Source organism: Numenius arquata, chromosome 2, assembly GCF_964106895.1.
Source record: "Numenius arquata chromosome 2, bNumArq3.hap1.1, whole genome shotgun sequence".
In the NCBI taxonomy this organism is placed as follows: Eukaryota; Metazoa; Chordata; class Aves; order Charadriiformes; family Scolopacidae; genus Numenius; species Numenius arquata.
Window position 1 is genome coordinate 46,019,509 of NC_133577.1, and position 20,732 is coordinate 46,040,240.

Here is a 20,732-nt window from a genome sequence, read left to right on the forward strand (position 1 = left end):
AGATCATCAGCTGATGTGATTTTATTTCAAGGGACTGTAAAATTCTATTGATGGAGGATTTGCCCCAAAGCATTTTAATGAATGATGAGGGGGAAAGAATTGTAATTTTTTCCAAGTATAAACATGCTTTAAAACAAAGTAGTTCTAGGGCTTTCAGGGGAAAAAGATCCTTTGTAGGGTTTAGAGGAAAAGATATGTGGCAAAAAGTACTAAAACCAGATAATTTGAAAAGTATCCTCTAATTCCTTTTTTCATAACATTGCACAAATTGCACAGGTTTAAAATGAGAATTAGAATTGTAGGTTTTACCTATTGATGTGAAATGGATACTAACTCTGAACTGCAAATGGGGAATGAAGAGGGAGCAGGTAACAAGAATAGAGGCTGTGGAAGCTCAATTTAACAGGTTGGTGTTTGTGCCGGGTTTGCAGTCATGGTCGCTCAAATGCTTTTTTTGGACTCGGGGAATTATATTTAGACTATTTTGGCCAAGAAGAAAGCCATGATTATTTTTAGGTATTTATTAAAACTGTTTTTATTTGGCAGTTGGTCCCTCCATTCCTCCTGCCGTGTCATACACAAAGAGGGGTCAGGCGAACAGTGTGGAGAGTGAACAGAAGGACGACTGGGACAAGGATGTCTCACGCAAGCTTGGCAGCACCACGGTGGGATCCCGAGGAGAGATGGCTGCCAGTCCCCTTGTGGGTCCCGAGAGAAAGAAATCAACTACAGTTGCCAGTGTGAGTGTGTGTGCTTTTGGCTCGTTATATTTATTTTTCCCTATTTAAACCAAATCTGCTGCATGAGGTTACTATAGACATGATGGTTACTGAGTAAGCCACAAAGTCTATTTCTGGTTCCCTTTGCTGGCAGACAGAAATAGGCTACAGTGGATGCCTTTTAAAATAAACCTTTCCCTTCCCCCCACAACTTCACTTTTTCTACCATTAACGTAACAGTGAGCACAAGAATGCTGTGCTTAGGCAAACTGATGATCTGTCAAGACAAATAGTAGATATTTAGGGAAAGAATGTCAGAATGGAGCCAATATGGAGCGCTCTTTTTTTGGTTTCTAGTGCTTGTGTCTCTGCAAAGAAGTCAAAGGACTTCCTGAATCAGAGATTTCATCTGAATAAATCTGCATAATAAACATCATGAACTTTTTCTCTGTAAATTTGCCTGTTTGGCTTTCTGAAACCACTTCATTTTGCCCTTCAGAGATGGGGTGAGGTCGGGGGGAGCAACCCACTCGTTCCCTGGTGCGTGTGCCTGTTGATGTTATGGGTTACAGCCTGGTTCTTGCATTGAGAATGATTAATTTGCTAGTTCTTCTGTGATGATATCACTCGTAGTTCTGTAAACCGCTATTGTATTGCTGCCTCAGACATCTTTGTTCCAAACAGGAGAGTCTGTCTCTCTATTATAAAAGCATCTACTTTGTGTTGTGGAAGTCCATGTGCAGTAATATCTGTGTTCAGAATGCACAATGAAGGAATATTCGCTGTGTTCAACAGCTACTTGGGAGCAGGAGTTCTTGTGAGGGGTAAAAAACCCACCACCAAAACCAAAGCCTGTAACATGCATTAGTCGTAATTTAAGATTTAACTATACTTTTTGCTATTTAGGAGACATGCTGTATTAAATACAAAAATTCTGTCTGTCTTTTAGTACAGTAGACAGGCAGCAGGAATTCTCTTTGTCCTTTGGGATTCTATGCCCTTTGGGATTCTCCCATCTTGGATGTTCTGGGAAGGTGATCTGCATTTCTGCTATAGTTCTCTTTAAACAAAATAAATGCTGAAGTTCACTTAACTCCTGACAGCCTGCAGGCTGTGTCTTCAGTACACCCGCAGATGCTTTAAATGCTTTTGTTCAAATGTTAAATAGAGGTTTTTCCCCCACAAAGAGTCTAGGAACTGACGCTGTGCGTTGCGTGTGGGAGCTCTGAGTCCTCTAAGATTCAATTTCCTATCTGAGCTTTTCCAAGCTATTGCCCCAAAGCTGATTGCAGTCACGTATGGCAGAAGCTGATATGTCAAAAGCATTTCTCTGCTTTGTGAGAACTAATTAAATGGAGTATCTTTGCTACGAAGAATGAGAAATTGATTTACTTGCTAATGGCAACCTCAGCATTTGTACATTTTTAGTTCTGTTGCTATTTTGGGGACTTTGTGAAAGGCTTTGTGATGGCCAGCAGTTACGGTTCAGCAGCTTACACAGAAACAAGTGAATATTTATCACCTTCAGTCATACTTGTCTCCCTTCCGAGAGTTTAATTTCCAAACCAGTTCCTGCAGTTGTGAATCTTCCTCATGAGCTGGCTTTGGGACTGTTTACTCAGTGGCTGCTGCGGGGTGATGCTGACACCAAGAAGCTGTGGGTGGAGGACACCAAACATGGGGTGAATCTTGCGGAGTCCGTGGTGTCCTACAGAAGGAGTCTGCGGGGTTCATGGGGTCCTGCCTAGGCTTAGTGGATCTGAACTCTGTTGCCAGCGCACATCAGTATGGAATGCTAGCACTTTGCAAACCTCTCCCACCCCAAATTCAATATGTACTGGGTTAAGAACTGAGAACTGTATGTCACGTGCTGAAAGTAAGTGTTCAGCAGCTGATCTGTGCGTGGCGGGGGCAGGTGGAGGGTGTTTGGGGGTGTTTTATGAAGTATGTGCAAACGGAAAGTCGTAACAGAAGGTCCCATTGGTATTTGTTGCTACAAGACCTATTTGCCACGTTAATCTGCATTGTAATCTCTGGGGTGACTGACACAGATCGATAATCTTTTCACTTTTCTCTTGAAAACTCTCCTGACGGGGGGCAACAAACTGTAAGGCTGAAGCTGTAGTTGGCAATTGAACCGGCACACGGAAGCCTGTAGCCAGCCAGACGGATACGTTCTCTGGGATCCCAGTGTGTTCTCTGGGTCCCGGAGACACATTGTTCATTAACACAGCGTATGGGAATTAAATAATAATACTTAGTAAAGCAAGATTAAATTTCTCTATGTTTTCTTTTAGCATACTCCTAATGGCACAGTAATGCAATGGTGAATGAAGCTATTGGGGGAAAAAAAGTAGCTCATGAGAGAAGTAATTTTTGTCAACAGATGAACCTGGTACATTTGAAGACATTAAAAATATACATAAACGGCTGAAACTGTTTTGATTTGCTTCCAATGCTTACATTTTTGTACAATATAATATTTAGTAGAAGAAAGTATTTAATTTAATTTAACTTTCTTCTAGAATAACGTGTTTTCTGGTAGTGGAATGACCAGGAGGAACACATATGTTTGTGAACGGTCTTCGGATCGCTATTCTGCAATACAGAATGGGAAGGACAACAGGTAATCTTCAACCTTTCGTGCTTATTAATGTGGGAACAGGAACGGGGCACAGAAGCAGCAGGTTGTGCAGTTAATGCCATTATGAACGTGGTGTGAAATACATCATCCAACTGTGTGTTTTCACCTCCTCTTCTCCCACAGTTTCTGTTTTTGTGATGAAATTTATAACTAAAAGTGTGGCTCTGGCTTTGCTTCTTTTTATGGAATGACATTTATCACCAGGGATTGTCTTCCAGCACAGAGTGAGATAACTGCTCACGGCTCAGGGGCAGTTCTGCTGCAGGGACCCGCACATGGATTGTCTGATCCTGTTTCGTTGCCACTAGAAATCACTCCAATTGGACTTGTCCATCCTTTTTGATATCATTTCCTGGCCTAAATAGTATTTTCATAGTGGTGGTAACCAGTACGGATTTGTATGGGGAGTGAGAATTACACTCAATTTAGTATGTTTTGTTAAACACACATTTAACATTGCCACAATTACTTTTTTTAAAATGTGTTCTTTGTTCATCCCTGGTGTTAGTTAATCCCTGTCCCTGACTTGGTACGGGGGTTAACTAACAAAAAAATAACCAATCAAAAAAACCCCAACTAAACCTAAACAACAACAACAACACCAACAACAACAAAAAACCAAACAAAAAACCCAAAAACCACAACCATGTAGGCTTTAATGGAGAGTAGTAAATACTGGATTATTTGTTTGTTTGTTTAAAGCAATAGATCCTCCTCTGATTATTTTTTTTTTAAAGCTATTTAAATAGAACAGTTAAGGTAGAATGAACCAAAAAATCTCTATTGTGAAATAAATATCTAGTAAACTTGTTTGAATTTGTTTTCTGTCTTAGTGTTTGGATTTTTTTAAGATGTATTTAAATTTGGAAATAGGAAAAGTATAAAGCTGTTGATCTCTTTACCTGTTCCACAGCTCATCATTTTAAGTACAGCTATTTAAATTGCTTTAAGGAGGTACATTAAAAAGCAGAAAACTGATTTTCAATATTTAATTAATTTCAAATCATTAGGTGGGTGTTTTCAGAAGTGTCTTTCTGAATTTTTGTGTGTAGTTTAAAATATTTGAATGAAGTTTGTAACAGTCCTTTTAAAAAAGGAAAACATAACATATGTATTTTTAGATTTAAGGTTAAAATATATACTAAAATATTTTTTCTGATCTCACAAAAATTGATGATGTTTTTCCTTCAATAGATTTAATACCAAAACCACTATAATGAGAAGGGATTTTATTTCAAATTTTTTTTATTTTACTGTTTATATTTAATTTTTTCCCATAATATTGAAAAGATGGGGGACTCTTAATCCCTGTTCCTTTCATGAGTGCAATAAATACACTCAGCTCTTTGAGCACCTTCTGAAACATTAAGAAGGCTTTTCTTCCGAGCTGTGTGTTTGCCTTTCCTGCAATATGTTGTGTAGCAGCTGAGCATCCTGTGTCATCGCACTGTTCACCCAAAATCTTGGCCTCTTGGCTGCAGATACTGTTTGGCTTTGGGGCTGTTGATGCCGATACATTATTAATGTGGTTTAATTTATGCTCGTAGAGGCAAAGCTGTAGTTTGGCTTAAGTCGTTCGACTTTTTTTTTAAAAATTAATGGCAATAGTTTTGCCACTGCTTTCATCTCTTCGTTGCCACTGGGGTGCAGCAGGAATAGAGGCACCGGCATCAGGAGCCACATCTTGAGGGGGTTGGCTCAGCTGAGCAGGGGTGGGATGGGCCAGAGGAGACAAACAGCATGACTCCCAAGGGATGATGTGACAGCAGTTCCCGTGTTTGATGTTTTGGGTGTTCGAGTCTCAACTGAAAATAAGGGTATCCATTTCACAAAAGAGGAGTCTGTTTAATCAATCTATTTCAGTCTTTTGCACATTTCTTTTTCAGTACTTTTTTACTATTTCCATGTACTATTTGTAGTCTTTCCTCATTACTTCAAATAATGCGTGTGTAAGCATTAATCTTGGGAGGAATGAAGAGGCCTAATTTAACATATATGGTGATGTGGTTTATGGATGAACATAATTTTCTGTCTTGTGTTTACTTTACCTGCTGGAGGCAGCCTGGTCACTCAGTCTTCCGGTTATTTAGACAGCGCTTGCTGTGTTCTAAAGGCAAAAAGGAGTTGTTATTTTCACTGTTTCTCTGGGGCTTTACACAAAACTTTCTTTTCCGTTTGTCTGTCCTGCTGCTGTGCAAAAGCCTGACGGAGATGTCTGCCAGCAGTACCTCCTCTGCGGGCTCCGCGGCCACTCCCGCCATCTCCACGCGACCACGCCACCAGAAGTCCATGTCCGCCTCCGGCCACCCCATCAAAGTGACGCTGCCGACCATCAAGGATGGCACTGAAGGTTACCGGCCCAGGTAAGGCATCGGCTGCTGTTCTTGCAACACTGTGCACCTCAGGAACGTTGTTGTTCAGTTCATGGTGTACTTCAATGCGTTTGTAATCTGTTCCAAACCATCGCTCAGCTTTGGAACGTAGCTCACTCGAGCAGTGTTGGGTGTTACAGGTGATTTAAGCCTGAGTTCATCACTCATGTTTGCATACAGTTACAGAAGTCCCTTGACTGCCTCCCTCTGGAAGCTTCTGGAAAACTTAAGTAGTTAAAAATGTAACTAATTTGGACAGGACTGTCCAGTACAGGCCACCATGAATTCAAATGGATACTGAAATGTGAAGCTCTTGGGTTTGGGAATTGCTAGTGTCATTTCTGTCGAAAAGCACTATCGTGTAGTTGCTCTCACTATTAAGTGCCCAATAGCTTTGTACATCTATTTGTGCCAGGTGGTTACTTCTTAAGAAACATCCATTAAGCTTTTGGAGCACTTGTGTGTTAAAGGTTTTGATGAACATGTTTTTCAGAAGGAGGGCTGGGGACACTTCCAGACCTTACTACAGACTTTTCAGTCTTTTTCCTTTGTTCTGTTACCTGTGTGTACTTTTTTAACTGCTCTTAATCCTCGAGGTAATTTGATTTTACAATGAAAGTATTTCTGGATTATTTGTCAGTACAAATCATAAAAGCAAATCAGTAGCAGGTTTAGGTTTTAAAACAACAAAAAAAAATAAAATCAAGAGCGGTCAATCAAACCAAATCTCAGGCTGTCTCTGAGAAGCAGTTGCCATGTTAGGAGAGGGGTTCATTCCAGCGTGGTCTTTCCCCGTGCTTACGCTTCTGTTCCCCAGCAGCGTCTCTCAGAGAGTGCCCGCTGCCTCCCCGTCTGCTCACAGCATCAGCACGAGCACCCCCGACCGGACCCGCTTCCCCCGGGGCAGCTCCAGCCGAAGCACCTTCCACGGGGAGCAGCTGCGGGAGCGGCGCAATGCCACCTACAACGGCCCCCCCGCGTCCCCCTCCCACGACACCGGGGCGTTCGCTCACACCCGGAGAGGGACCTCCACCGGCATAATAAGCAAGATAACTTCCAAGTTTGTTCGCAGGTGAGTACCTCGGGATTTCAGAGGGGAAAAAAGCCCAGCCTGTAACTAGGGCCACTGAGAATTTCCAGTTTAAGTCTGAATTAAATGTAAATTTAGTTAGAATGCTGCTTGGTGTATGTGTTCCTTCCAGCACCTGCCTCGTTTTGCTTCTCTGTGTATATTGTAACCCTTACGTTTCACCAGCTCTTCTGCTGCTTTATTTCAAAGGAGTGAGAGGATGCTATTCCAAAGGGGTTTTTTTGCTCACACCTTACAGCTAAAATACCAAGCTGCTACAATTAAGTTAAAAGCAGATGAACTTAAATACTGAAAGCAGTGCCTTAAAAATGGGTAACGATATTTTACTTTTTTAATGGGACGCAGTTGCAGGGGCTGTATTTATAATGATTTTATTGCCATGCTTAGAGGGAATAGGTATTAACAAATTATTTCAGGGAATTCTAAAACCTGTGAATAAATGAGAAGCTTTGAAGTGGGCAGAAGGCTGGATGTCTGGAAATACTAATATTTCAGTATCGTGCAGCCTCTCACACCATGTTACCAGGTTCTTCCAGCGTGAGTTCGGGATTCTGAAAGAAGAAAATTCACCCGTCCTGGACAGTCATCCCTGTGATGATGCTGACAGTAATAATACTGTAGGAAAGGTGCTGGGAGAGACTTGCAAATGCACTGTTTAATAGCAAGTGACTGTTGACTTAGCGGTCACAACAGCTTTCCCAAAAGGGGACTAAATTCACAGTTTGCCTCTTTCTGACAGTGATTTACCTGTAATTCTTAAGCCTGTTTATGGATGTGTCCGTACTGCATTATTGTCAGTTTTACAACATACTTGGATCTTGGAAGGCTCTATTTTCTTTGCAGATTCATGCAGTTTTGTACTGAATTCTATCATTTGTATGTAAACAAGAAAAAAAAACACACCCAAAACAACTAAAAAAAACATCCCAACCCCCCCCCAAAAAAACCCCACAAAAAACCAAAAAAGTAAATTCAGAACTTGCTTAAGCAGTTGCAAGTCTGTAAGTAAAATATCCTGAATTGCATGAGGTGATATTACATGAGTTTCCTCATAGAACTGATTTAACCTGGTGAGCCGATGGCGCCTCAGTGTCAGAGTCACACCTCCTGTGATGACCTAAAACAAACAAAAAAAAGTACGTGAATTACTTTCTTTTTTCAGAAACCTGAAGTTACAGGACTGTGATCCTCCACTGTTGGGATCTCCAGCACTTCAATACTTGGGGAGAGAGAGTTTGTTCTCTGGTTTTAAAAAGAAAAAAAAAAAAAAAAGTTACAGCAAAGTTAGTGAAGCGGTTGTCAGTGCAGATTCCCAAATGGGAAGAAGGGTTTTTTTTTTTTTTGGTAACTAACCAATTCCAAGAGCTCAGGCTGGTTTTTTGCATTATAGCTCATTGTTATTTGCAAGGAATGGTATCTGGAATTTTTTTGAAGAGTCAGATCAAAGAATTAATATTTTCGTTATGTTAAGCTACAATATTAAAATTATACTATGAAGTATGTATTTATAATTAATATATTGTAAATTGATGTCTTTTAAAATTTTAAAATTATCTTTGCTATAGAACATTTTTATTCAATTTCCTATTATGTTTTATACTTCTACAAATGCATTTCCCTGTAGTGAAGGCCTTGTAGGGTTTTTGTTTGGTTTGTTGCTGGAGGGGGGTGGTTGGTATTTCTATGTGTTTTTATTCTTTTTTTAAATTTTGGGTTGTTTGAAACTCATAGTGGCTGGGGGTGATACGGGTGGAGGTTCGGGGGTGGGGTTTGCTGTTCTTTTATTTGGCTCACGTAACTGCATGCCTTTAACTTCTGCACTGTTCAGGAAATAACAGTTTAAAGCGTACTTTGATTAGAAGGTGTCATGAAAGACTTTTTACTGTCTTTTGGCAAAGGTAAATGCCTTTTCTGGTAAGTATGTAAAATAAATGCATAATGAGAATACTTAATGAACAGGGTATTGAAGCATTTTGTATCAATGGTTTATGTCAAATGATACTTCTCTGATGTTAGTTACTAAATTGTTTGTGTTTTGAAGGTATTAAATTAATTAGCTCGTTTAAATTGGGTGCTAAAATGTTTGTACAGCAGCACTAGGAACATACCCGGGTGACTTATACAATCTACGGATATTTTTCAAGTTGCTTCAGACTAAAATGCCACTATACAAAACCAGTTCCTCGGTAAAGTACAGCTCTAGTTCAGCAACAGAAAAAAGATGTGTTTAACCTCAAGCTCACCGATAATCTCACCAGAGTCCATGTAACAGCTGATTTGCCTAAAGTTGAGCAGATGTTGAAGTAACTGTTCTGAACTGGGCTCCCAAACTCTTAGGCATGTCTGAAACTTTTAATTTCTGGGCGCACTGAAGTGGGGCATGTCCCTGAGTGCTCCCTGGGCTGCGGCTGAAAGGCCATGCCCGAAGGGTCTGCCCTGATGGCAGCTCCTCTGTGCTGGCTGGAGTTACCCCTGGGCATCGCTCTGTCTGCGGCGGGTGGAGAACATCATCTTGGTTTTACCAGCAGTTTAAAAAAACAAATTAAACAACTGAAAGAAGTTAAGGTATCGTAAAAGGAAATTAAAACTAGAGCTGTGAAAAAAAAAAATATTAAACAGTATTAGGCTTGGCATTATTATACTGATTTATTTTAATTTTTTTTTGATGGATAGCTATTTAACATTGTTCTAGATGTAGGTTTTCTTAACTTTTATTTTTCACCTTTATCATTGAATCTCAACCTTAACTTTGTTTTGAGGGATCCAAGTGAAGGCGAAGCCAGTGGCAGAACTGACACCTCAAGGTGAGGAGCCACTATTAATACTTCGCTCCTAGGTCTTTCGCATCAAGGTTTAAGTGATTTCTTAAAGACTTTTAATCAGGATGTAACATAGAATAGTGCTTAAGTAATCTGCATTTCAAAAATGTCTTTATCTGGAGGGAGGGGGGTTGGTGAGGTCCTTTATCCCTCACTTTTGCTTTCTTGCGAAGTATTTAATATAAAACTTTATTTAAGCATATTCCTTTGAATAACAAAGCCCCCTGCAGGAGTTAACCGATCATTTAGGCACTTAAAATCATGGTTTGGCTTATAAATATTTAATGGTGTTTACTTTTGGTTTCAGTGGAAAATGTAGTATACTTTGTGCGTGTCTGTGTGTATATATGTATATATTAAATTTTGACTATAGTTACATCCTGTGTTCATTACTAGAGCTGCTGTTTGCCAGAAGTAAACACCTTATGGTCCCCAAGAAATGAATGTCACTTTGCACCGAGAAATAAAATACGTGACATTCAGAAAAAAAGGGCAGTGACTGCTAAATATTGAATTTGTACAGCAACGGCTGTACACAAATCTATAGGTGCTCTGTTAGTAATTAATAAAGCATTCCTTCATACGCTCATTTTCCAGTATATCTGCTCTTTGCCATGTTTCAGCGTCTGGTTCTGCATTTCGGTGTGCTTAGCACAGTGCATCACATTATCTGTGCGCTCTCTGATGAACAGGCATTGTAGTTTGCGTTCTGAATCCCTCACTTACAGAAAGTATCGACTTCGTTTCCAAAACAGAAAGCTTTTATTAAAAAAAAAAAAAAAAAAAAAAAAACTAAAAAAAAAAAAAAAGGAGCATGTTCGTAACAAGGTACATAGTATGATACACAATGCATTTTATCTACATTAGCCCTTTACAATCCAAAGTCTATTCGCTGTCAAATTCTTACCTGGAAAGGGAAAAGCGATTAATCGAACGTTCAAACGAGGGAAGTGTGAAGTCACTTTCAGCTCCTGCTCTCGTTCTCTGGCTCCCTCTGCTCTGTCATCCTACAGTGTCTGTTTGGGGCTAAACGTTAGAGATCTTACCCCTGCCGTGCTCTGTCCTTCAGTATCCAGGTGGTTCTCTGGGGATCGCGCTGAAGCTTGAATTAAAAACACTTGTTTTGACTCCTCTCTGAATAGTGACAGTTTATGGTGGTGGGAGCAGCCCCTTCCCCAGCGACGGGGTGGGGGGGAGGCCTCGGGCATCCGAGGTGCCTGCAGCAGGAACAGAGATAGCTGGTGTGGAATTACTGTAAAACAATTAGTGCTGTTCCTCAAAACGCTTTCTGCACTGCAGTAAGTGATCTGTTCGGGAGGGAAGGGTTAGAGCAGGAACATTCATTGGAAATTGCTCCCTTGAAATTTTGTCCCAAGTCATCATATCAACTAAAATACTTTTATGTCCACACGTCGCTGTTTCTCTGTGGAACACTGCTGGCTGAGCGCTCAGCTGGTCCGCAAACAACCTGTTCACAACCAAATTAACAACGCAAAATTCTGCTTCATCAGTCAAAATAAAGCGCATTATTATAAGGTCTTTTTACACAGAGAGAGGTCAAAAATCCATGATAAACGCAAAAGGGGGGAAAGGTGGAAAAGAGGGGAGGGGATTAACCGAGGACTTGTGAATCGCAGGGTGGGATTTCTTCCTCTGCTGCTTTCACGGTATGATTTCCGCTTCAGGACTGTGTCCCTGGATTCAGTTCTGTGGGTGTATGGCATGTGCCGGGTCATGCAGAAACTTCAGCCATGCTTCCACAGCCCCACGCTGCCTGGGGCGGTCTGGAGTGCCCTCTGTCTGCTGCGGCTGCCATCGCACACCTTGTCATCACAGCGCTCCCGAGCAGGGGTTTCCAAACGGGCTTTGCTGGTCCGCCACTGCTGGAGCTGCTCCAGCGCTGGTGGCATCTGCCAGTGCCCCACAGGAGATGGGACACGGCTGCTCCGACAGCATCCGGCTAATGCTGAGTTGGCTCGTTGGCCAGTGGCATCAGTGGCGGTTTAGAAACCCCTGTTCGAGAACTGTATTTCTCTTCTGTCTCTTGGCTGCGTTGCGTTTCCTTCTGACCGTTGTGTGTGTCACCTCTTCCAGGAGCGCTTCTGGGGAGCCCAAGGACCGAGAGAAGGAGGATGGCAAGGATTCAAAGCCACGCTCCTTGCGGTTCACGTGGAGTATGAAGACCACTAGTTCTATGGACCCGAACGATATGATGAGAGAGATTCGGAAGGTGTTAGATGCGAATAACTGTGATTATGAACAAAAGGAGAGGTTTTTGCTCTTCTGCGTTCACGGCGACGCGCGACAAGACAGCCTTGTCCAGTGGGAGATGGAGGTCTGCAAACTGCCGCGGTTGTCGCTCAACGGAGTTCGCTTCAAGAGAATATCCGGGACTTCTATCGCCTTTAAGAACATTGCATCCAAGATCGCGAACGAGCTGAAGCTGTAAAGAGAACCTTCGTCTTCTGGGATCAGGGAAGATTCAAACACGATCTACGCGTTGAATGTACTGGTTACGCCTCGTGATTGGCCTGTGAAACTCCCCATGTAGAAACGGCCCTTATTGCAATAAGGTTATACATAGTTATTCAGAATTGTAAAGTTAAATCCAGTATGACCTATATTAAATAACTGTAGCTAAAGAAGTTATGTTCACATGTACAGGTAAGTATATAGAGCATTCTGTTCATTTTATGTTCATAGAGTTGTATAATAAAGAGATGACTGCTTAAATTCAGATCTTGTATAGTTGTCTAGATTTCTGCACAGAAATGTATGTTTGATGCTTTGAGTTGGAAAAGTTCTTCCCTATCATTTACATTTTTGGTGGTTTTTATAAGTCTTACCTCTATCATGCGTTTTTTAAAAAACTTGTGTCCTGAGTCAAATGCACAAAACCTAGTTCTCACGACTGTAGCATGACCATTTTTAATTATTTAAAGATTGTTCATGATTTGAACGAAAAGTCGATGAATAATCGGCTTTTGTTCTACTCGAGACTGTTCCTGCTTATCTTTGGCTCTTATCCTTGTTATTGGACAGTGTTTAGTTGAGAGAAGGAAAAAAAAAAAAATAATATACAAACATGTTTACAGTGTTGGCACTTACAGTTTAAGAACGTTGTTCTGCCTCGGGCCGGCTCAAGAGCGGTGGGAAGGGAACCGGGCGCTGGGTGATGCTCTGTCCCTACTGACAGCGCTTCCCTGCGGCTCCGTAACCGATGTAGCACCGACCCGGAGAACCGCAATTGTTTCATTCGAGTATCATGGTGTAAAATATCACTTGTTTGCTGCCTTCAGAAATACTATAAATTCCATTTTATGGAAATATATTAATATTGGAACTGTTTAATAGCACAAGATAATCTGAAGTGTTGACCAATTGTGTAAGTTAATAACACCACCTCAGGAATTAGCTCGGCTTTTGGAACATGTGCCCCCAAAGAGTACATGCGATTCCACGTAATATTTTACAGCTAAACATACATTGTTTATAATGATGAATTGTTGATTTATGCTTTCGTGGTTGTACAGTTTGTTCCCATGTAACCTGTTTGTGTTTAATATTTTACCAGATTTCTCGTATTTATTCCACATCATTATGCCTGTAATGTGCAGCTTTGTAATTAGGCACTTGCCTACAGAAAAGAAAAGAAAAAAAAAAAACCCACATTTTTTTCCTTCATAATTAATGATTATAAACTATGTAAAACCACTAGTACTGGTACATTTTAATACTTGTTATTTTGTACTGAATTAACCATAGAGGTTGGTTGTGCAATGTTATTTAATGTCGTAATTACTGTAATATCAACATATGGGCCCCATCTGCACACTCTTGTGAAGAATAGAAAGTTCATTAAGAAATTGTCACTTTAAAAAAATAAAAACTAAAAAAAAAGCTGTGGTAAACTCTGTAACCCTAAGTTAGAAGGCTGTAAGTGTAGTAAATGTGCCATTCGCTGATGGCTTCTTGGCCGAGACGGACTTTACGTTCTGTACGTGATGTAGCTTTTCCTCTGTAACCGCTGTGGTGGGAGATGGACGTGTGTTGTTGCCTTAGAAAAAGGGTGGTGTTTGGGAAGAAAGAACTGTAGCCCCTTTTCTTTTTTTTTTTTTCTTTTTTTTTTTTTTTTTTTTATCTGATGTTCATTGAAACAAAATCTGATGCAAGTCATCTGGATTCACTGGTGCACTCTATTAAAACTTACTTGAACAGTTCTCATACTAAAATACTTGTTGTTTGCCCTTTATAAAAGCGCAGTAATTACTGCAGGTGGTGAAATGGTCTATCGTGTACAGACTTTCATCTTTTACGCTGGGGGAGTTCGGGGGTAGCGCTGCATCGGGTTGGGGCCCCTGCCCTCTCCAGAAAGTTGGGGGGGGGGGGGGGTAGGGAGAGGGAGGTTAGCACTTCTTGGAAATGGAGCTTTTCCAGAAACTCGCCCAAAATCGGGCTCGGGAGGGGTTTGTGTGTCTGCTCAAGTTACCTGTAAATGTTCAATTACCCTTGAAAATATGCCACTGGAACGTAACCCTGATGTTAATCCAAGATCGTGTATTAATTTAGTCATGAAACCAAACCCCTTGCCTTTTCCGAAGGTTCAGTGGCAAAAATATAGGTCATGATGTGGGAGGGCGGGTGACGTCCTCAGGCCGCTTCCCCTTTCCTGGCCCTGTTTTACGTGGCCAGCTTTCCCCTGGATTGGGGCCGTTTTCAGCTTCGTGTGTCCGTGTCCACAACACACAGGGAGCGTCGCGGGAGGAGAGAGGTTCCCCCGTGGGACACGGTCCCCCAAGGGCCCGGTTAATGTCTGTGTGTGGGGACAGTTTGCAAGTGGCGTTATTTCCCGAGACGGCCCAGACTCCCAAACCTGCTCCCTCCTTCCCCCTTTTCCCTTACGGGGAGATGAGCTGTGAACCCTTGTTGTGTTCTCCGTGGCAAATAGACGACGTGCTTCAGCGAGGGAGAGAGGGGAGCTGCCCCCCGGCCTTTCCAAATCCCATGGATTTGCCTTTCCAAATCCCCTGTTCCTGGCAGGAGTAAGATAGGAAGATCCGAGAAAGAGACTTTTCCAGAGCTGCTGGTTTTACTGGCAGAGCGGAGCGTACCCCAGTACGGAAAGCGGTGAGATGCCGCGTGCTCAGTCCTCGATATTTGGGTGCCTCCTTACGTACCTGTTCCCTACAACTTACCGCCCGGGGCGGAGCGGGATGAGAACCCTTGGATCTGAAACGCAGCCGGAATTTCACGCAGGAGGGGGATGAGCGTGGCGTTTTAGCAGCATTTCGGTGCTTCACGGGTGATCGCGGCGCGGAGGCCGAGGCGCTGCCGGGGCTGCGACGCCCCGTCCCGCCGCCAGCGCCGGGCTGGGCTCCCCCTCTCCCGGGCTGACGGGGGTGTGGGGGGTGTGGTGTGTGTGAGTCCCGGGCTTCTCCCGGCGACTCCCCGCTTTCCCAGCACGCCCAGACTCGGTTTTCCGCCCCAGAGCCGCGGTGGGACCGGGGGTTGCCGCTGTCCCGGGGCCGCTTTCCGCGGGGACCGGGAGAGCCGCTTCCCGCAGCCGTCCCGCCCCGGGGAGGGGGCAGCGGCCGCTCCGGCCACACCTGTGCGGCGGCGGCGGCGGAGGAGGAGGAGGCGGCGGCGGCCGGAGGGAGGTCCGTCCGCCCGCCCGCTCGCCCGCACAGACGGGTCGGGGCCCGGCGGCACCATGACGGTGGGTTCGCGGCGGGGCGCCAAGGTGAGGGGCAGGTTCTCCCGCCGCCCGCACGGCGACGACCAGGTCTCCATCCTGCCCGGCGAGGAGGAGGAGGAGGCGGCGGCGGCGGTGGTGGGGGGCAGCGCGGGGGCCCCGCGGCCGGCGGCGCTGAAGAAGAAGAAGGAGGAGGAGGAGGAGGAGGAAGGCGCCGGCTCCAGGAAGGTGCGCTTCGCCCTCCTGCCGGACTCCTACGAGCCGCTGAGGCCGCCGCGGGCCGCCGGTAAGCGGCCCTACGGGAAGAGGCTGAAGAAGTACGGCAAGGTGAGGAGGGTAGAGCCGCCCACACCGACCCGGGGGCAGCCGGAGCGGAGACCCCTGGGCCTGGGGCGAGTGGCGCCGGCCGGGGCTCGGCACCGGCTTTTCTGGGGGGCTCTCGCAAGTCCCCCCGGTCCTCCAGGCGTCCCAGGCGCCGGCGCTGGGCTGCGGGGCGGCGGGTAGCCCGCTGGCTTGCGCTTGCCCCCGGCGGGGAGGAGGCGGTCCGGCCGGGGCGGGCGCGGCACCGACCCTCGCCTGGATCAAAGAGCAGAAAATCTGCCGTTTTGTAGCGAAAACGACAGTAAGCTGATCCGTGTGACGGGCACTTTGCCTTCCTTTGTTCTGCGTTTCCCTCGGCGTCATTGTTTTGACACCGGTCCTTAAAACTTCCAGTTAATTAGCCTGCGGTTTTTGTTTTTGTTTTTGTTTTTTAATTCTTCTGTGTAAGTGACCGAAAGAAAGGGTAATAACACCTTCGCAGTACACTCATTTGCCAGTTTGCCGTCTAGGTGTCCCCTGAAAATCACTGGTATTAGTTAAAGGGGAAAAAAAAAAATAAAATGCAACACATTCTTCATTGTGTAACTGCTACTTTGGCTCAAAATTGTTGTTTTGCTTTCCTGTGTGGAAAGTCACAAGTCCCGCAGTCTGGTGGTTTCTTTCTTTTCCCCCCAGAGGGTGGGTGGTGCCTTTGCTTATAAAAGTGCTATTTGGAGGAATTTGATTATTTTTCTCATGTTCATGTCGCTTAAATACAGGGCAGATATGTCCTGTAGAAAAAAAAAAAAGAGGTTCTGTGTTGGCAGGAAAAATCTGTTGGTGCCTGGAATCTTTTCCTACTGGAGAGATTGCAGGTGTCCGTAGGAGACCTGACTTTCCACTGCATTCTTTAAAAAATGATGGTTTTGGTAAAGATATGCTTGCTGTGTCTGACATGCAGCAAATGTCACTTAGCTTGGCAAAGCTACTTTTGAAATTCACAGAGTTTACAGATGACAACGTAGTCAGGATCGGCTTCACAAATACCACGGTTTCATAAAGAGATGAATAGAACATTTCATTCTTTCCTGGCGGGTTTGATACGTGGAGTTTCCGGGACTGGGATTCCCAGCCGGCAGCAAACACGTGTAGCACGAAGCAGTCTCAGGTCTGAAGAGCTCCCAGCCCAGGCTGGCGTCGTTCTGTGAGGGTGGCTGTGTGGCAGCAGTCCTCTCTGCTGGCTGATGTCCTGTCCCTGTGTCTCGCTGTTCCTCTCGTCCACTGTCCCCAGGCTCGGCCCCAGGGCTTCAGCTGACTTTTTATCTCGCCATCCTGAATCCTTCCAAGTGAGTTTCCGTAGGAGTAAATACAGTAAAATTCAGCTCTGCAGTGGCATTGTGACAGCTGAGGGTTTTCGTGTGCCAGTACCACTGTAACCCAGCTTTCAGAAATCCTGGGGAATATAATCGATATTGACTGGATTTCACCAATTTCATTATATTTAAAAATATATCCTATATAAAAATATATTCAGTGTTTTCTGTATCACAAGGGATAATTTTGATCTAGCCCCAAGCAACCATGAAATGTTACTCACAGCTGATTCTGATATTCCTCCCAAACTGACCACGTCGTATTGACTCCCCTGTCGTGACCAGCCTTATCAGCAAAAATGAGCAAGAGGGAAATTAAACTTAGATTAAGGTTTTTAGTTCAAATTATGACAATTTACCTCTAATGCAGTACAGAGATGAGCTGTTAAATGTGTATGGGTGTGAAAGTGGGTCAAAACAGTATTATTTTGACAAAAAGCAATGAAATTTCCATTATTCTCAGTGATTTATTGCCTTCGTGTTCAGCTCCAGTTTTGAACAGTTTATGTGCTTTTAAGAGTTACTAACATACTTAGAATGCGTGTGTGCGGGAAATACCTCTATAAAGTAGGTGTGAATTTCAACTAATTTTACTCCTGACTAGAAGCCCGTGTAAAAGCCTGGCTTCCTGTGGAGGCTGCATCCGTTCAGTTTAACTCTACGCTGTGGGTGTGTATTTCTATATAAAAATAGATGGTAAAATGTTGTTCCATGTTCAGGCCCTCATGAGCAGTGGGAGAAGTTCATTTTCGGGGTCGGTGACATTGTCTGTGGGAACGATTTTCTGTGAAGGTATTGCCTATCACCTTTCCTTTTGTATCGCTTTCCCCTCTCTCCCCCCACAGAACATCGGGAAAGCCCTGCAGAAGGGCTGCCGCTACTTGGTGGTGGGCCTGCAAGGACTGGCCACGGCGTATTCTGCTCCCTTCGGGGTGGCAGCCCAGGTGGCATCCTTCGTCCGCTAGCGCAGCTCCAGGACTCGCCGGGCAGGACACGGGACCCTCGCTGCTTTCTGAGGATTGCATCCGAGACCTGCATCCGAGGAACCACTTGGACAACCTGTTCCTGCCCCTTCCCCGGACTGAGCGCTCTTCTCTGCAAAAGCTCCCACCAGCGCTTTGTAAAATCCGGTTGGGTTGAAGAGACGCGCGGGTGAGGAAATAATCTTTGGCTGATTGAGGTGAAGTTTGTTCTCGGACACGAGTTGGTTTTCCGAAGCTTTGGGCTGTGCGTGGAAGGGAGCCAAGGTCGGACGGAAAAGCAAGTAGGTGAGGGAGAGAGAAGGGAAGTAGAGGGTGGGGGCAGCTGGGGAGATCCCAGCCTGGCTGGTGAGAGGAGTCGTCAAAGCAGCGGAGGATACAGATAATGAGGGATCAGGAAAAGGTAGTCTTTGGTTTTCTGATGTTTTGGGTTTTTCCCCAAGAAGGTTAAGATTATGAGTATACTCAAAAATGGACCATGGTCTGAGACGTGGTGAGCTTTGTTGCATCAGTGTTGTTCATCTCAAAGACTGGAAATCATGGGCCTTTAAATATTAAGACTGTTGTAAAAATCCAGAAAGAAAATGAGGTGTGGTTTGTCTTCTGATTTTGGGCATTAGAGGTTCACTGTGATTAATACTTTAAACTTTTCCTCTGCTGCTGTGAAACCTGCCTATACTTCTTTTACTGAGAACAGAATCTATATCTGAGAAAGGTAACGTTGGAAGCTGGGGCTGTAAGACCACCCAGTTCTGTGGTGGTCACCAGAAAAGAAGATGGATTACCAGCTGCATCTGAAAAAAACTACGTACAGCGTTTGGTATAAGAATGTACAACCGTTTTGTGGAACAACCTGCCAGCTCCACCTTCGTTCCTTAGGTGGAAGCTGTAGCTACAGAATGCCAGCATCAGATGCTCAGCTTGATGGGGCGGATGGAGCAGCTTCTGTCTCTCCAGGGACAGAAATTTTGCATTGATGACACGGGAACAAGGAGGGTTATGGGCCTTCAAAATTCTGTGGGGTTTGATTTTTATTTTTATTTTTATCAGTCTTTCATGATAGCAGTAAAAGTTGTCCCTCCTAGCACTTTCTCTGTTATAGACCTTTCTAGTTTTGATAGTGGTTTTATAATCAAGGAGTTGACTTATCTGTAAAAAAAGGCTGTTCGTTTGCTTTCTTTGCCTTTATTGAGTGAAGAGGTTTGCACGTCTTAGCAAACCACGCTGTATTTCTTTTAAATGTAGCAAATGAAAGAAAGGTGGGGGGAGGGGTTTAATGCTCTTTTCTAACTGGACTGTAAATAAAAGTGATGTGATCCATGTCTGGTGATTACCTGCAGAGGCGGCGTCTCTCGGCAGCGCCCAGGCAGCCAGGGAAGCTGCAGTGAACTCCCCCGCGCTGCTCTGCCCGGGGCCTCTGCGCTCCCCTGGAAGGAGGTGATTGTAGCCCAGACTCCCTGGAAACACTCAGGAAAAGTCAGGGGTGGAGGTGAGGCTGCAGAGAAGGATTTCGGGCTGCAGGAGCTGGGGTAGGACCAGCCACAGAGGGATTTCACTCTCTGATTTCGTGCCTTTAGTTGCTTCCCTTGAGATTTTCTGTGGGGACAGACCTGTCCCTCGGACCTGCCCCACCAGCACACCAGAGGGTGTTCCTAACTCTGTGTCTTCTGCACTAAGGGCTGTCCTAACACCTGCACGCCACGCCAGCTTGGGTGTCTTGGGATTAGCTTCACATTTTGTTACACCACTCTGTGTTTTAGTGTGAATCATTAGAGTTTGGTTGGTTTTTTTAATGACTAAAGCAATGCAGGGGGGGGTTGAGTCTCCATTTTTGTGTGCGAAATGAGAGTCCTCCTGCTTGTCCACATGTCCTCTGAGTAGCCAGACTGCTCCCTCATTGGAACACCCGGGGTTCAGCCCATCTGGCGCACGGACTTGCGGTGAAGGTAAACATGAACTTCAGGTTGTGAATCGCTCAGCACAAGGGTCACCGCTGACTTCTGCCTGTGACCTGTGGTCTCTGCTCACCCGGGGCAACGTTGCGGGAGCAGCCTGGCTGCCGTCCACACAGAACCCCAACGGTACGTAAATGCTGTTTCTGCGTGAGCCTGAGAGGAGAAAAGCTTGATGCGTGTTGGCAAGTCAGCTCCTGCCGAGCGGTGTTTCTAAAATAGACCAAAAACAAAGAAATAAAGGAGAAAGAAAAAGTAAGCAAGTGACCTGTGCTGTTGCTATAAACCAGCCGGTGATTCATGCCAGCCTGTTCTCTTTCCACAGAATGAGCTGATGGCTCCCACTGAGACTACCAATTAGTGCTGCTTATCAATGCTCTGTGAGCAGTAATTCCCTCCTTGGCTGGTGGAGCGAGTTCCTGAGGCTGAGCCCTGGCCTGAGGGTTTGCCTCGCTCTTCATCAGCATCGAGGGATTCCGAACCTGTGGGCGAGGTTCATTTCCCAGCAGGGTGGATGGCAGAAGCTCCTGTCAATGATCACAGTGTCCCCACCGTGCTGGGTTTGTGATGCAAACAGTGGGACAGGGCAGATCTGGCAGTCTTGTTGCTAGATGTTGTCTCGGTGACGTGAGAGACAAGAGGAGATACTCCCCGGCTTGCTTGGCATCGTGTGGCAGGTCACCCTGCCCAGCCGACCAGAGATGGCCACCTCTGTCCAAAGCAGGGCCGCTGTGCTGGAATTCTGCAAGTGGCTAGGGGGAGAGCGAGCCGTTGGTGACGGTGAGGAGGCT

General features: G+C 44.8%; 2 protein-coding genes across 3 annotated transcripts in view; both read left to right on the plus strand.

The window, feature by feature from the left end:
* The window catches only part of MARK1 (microtubule affinity regulating kinase 1), a 59,280-nt gene extending 45,766 nt beyond the window's left edge, over window positions 1–13,514 (plus strand). For both annotated transcript variants that reach the window (XM_074144414.1, XM_074144413.1), the window contains exons 13-18: window positions 547–740; window positions 3,245–3,345; window positions 5,565–5,726; window positions 6,553–6,807; window positions 9,585–9,629; window positions 11,739–13,514. In XM_074144414.1, the coding sequence (XP_074000515.1) occupies window positions 547–740; window positions 3,245–3,345; window positions 5,565–5,726; window positions 6,553–6,807; window positions 9,585–9,629; window positions 11,739–12,093 (1,112 nt within the window). In that variant the 3' untranslated portion in view covers window positions 12,094–13,514. The remainder of the gene's footprint in view (window positions 1–546; window positions 741–3,244; window positions 3,346–5,564; window positions 5,727–6,552; window positions 6,808–9,584; window positions 9,630–11,738) is intronic.
* Window positions 13,515–15,335: 1,821 nt separating this feature from the next.
* Window positions 15,336–19,308, plus strand: C2H1orf115 (chromosome 2 C1orf115 homolog). The gene is made up of 2 exons (XM_074165380.1): window positions 15,336–15,663; window positions 17,855–19,308. Exons 1-2 carry the CDS (start codon window positions 15,355–15,357, stop codon window positions 17,972–17,974), a joined length of 429 nt encoding a protein of 142 aa, XP_074021481.1. The 5' UTR covers window positions 15,336–15,354; the 3' UTR covers window positions 17,975–19,308.
* The last annotated feature ends 1,424 nt before the right edge of the window (window positions 19,309–20,732 follow it).

What these genes read in the sequence shown, in the direction of transcription:
- C2H1orf115 (XM_074165380.1), top strand. Translation starts at nt 15,355, where the DNA reads ATGACGGTGGGTTCGCGGCGGGGCGCCAAGGTGAGGGGCAGGTTCTCC. An exon ending in GGCTGAAGAAGTACGGCAAG is followed by an intron (nt 15,664 to 17,854) that starts GTGAGGAGGGTA and finishes CTCCCCCCACAG; the next exon opens with AACATCGGGAAAGCCCTGCA.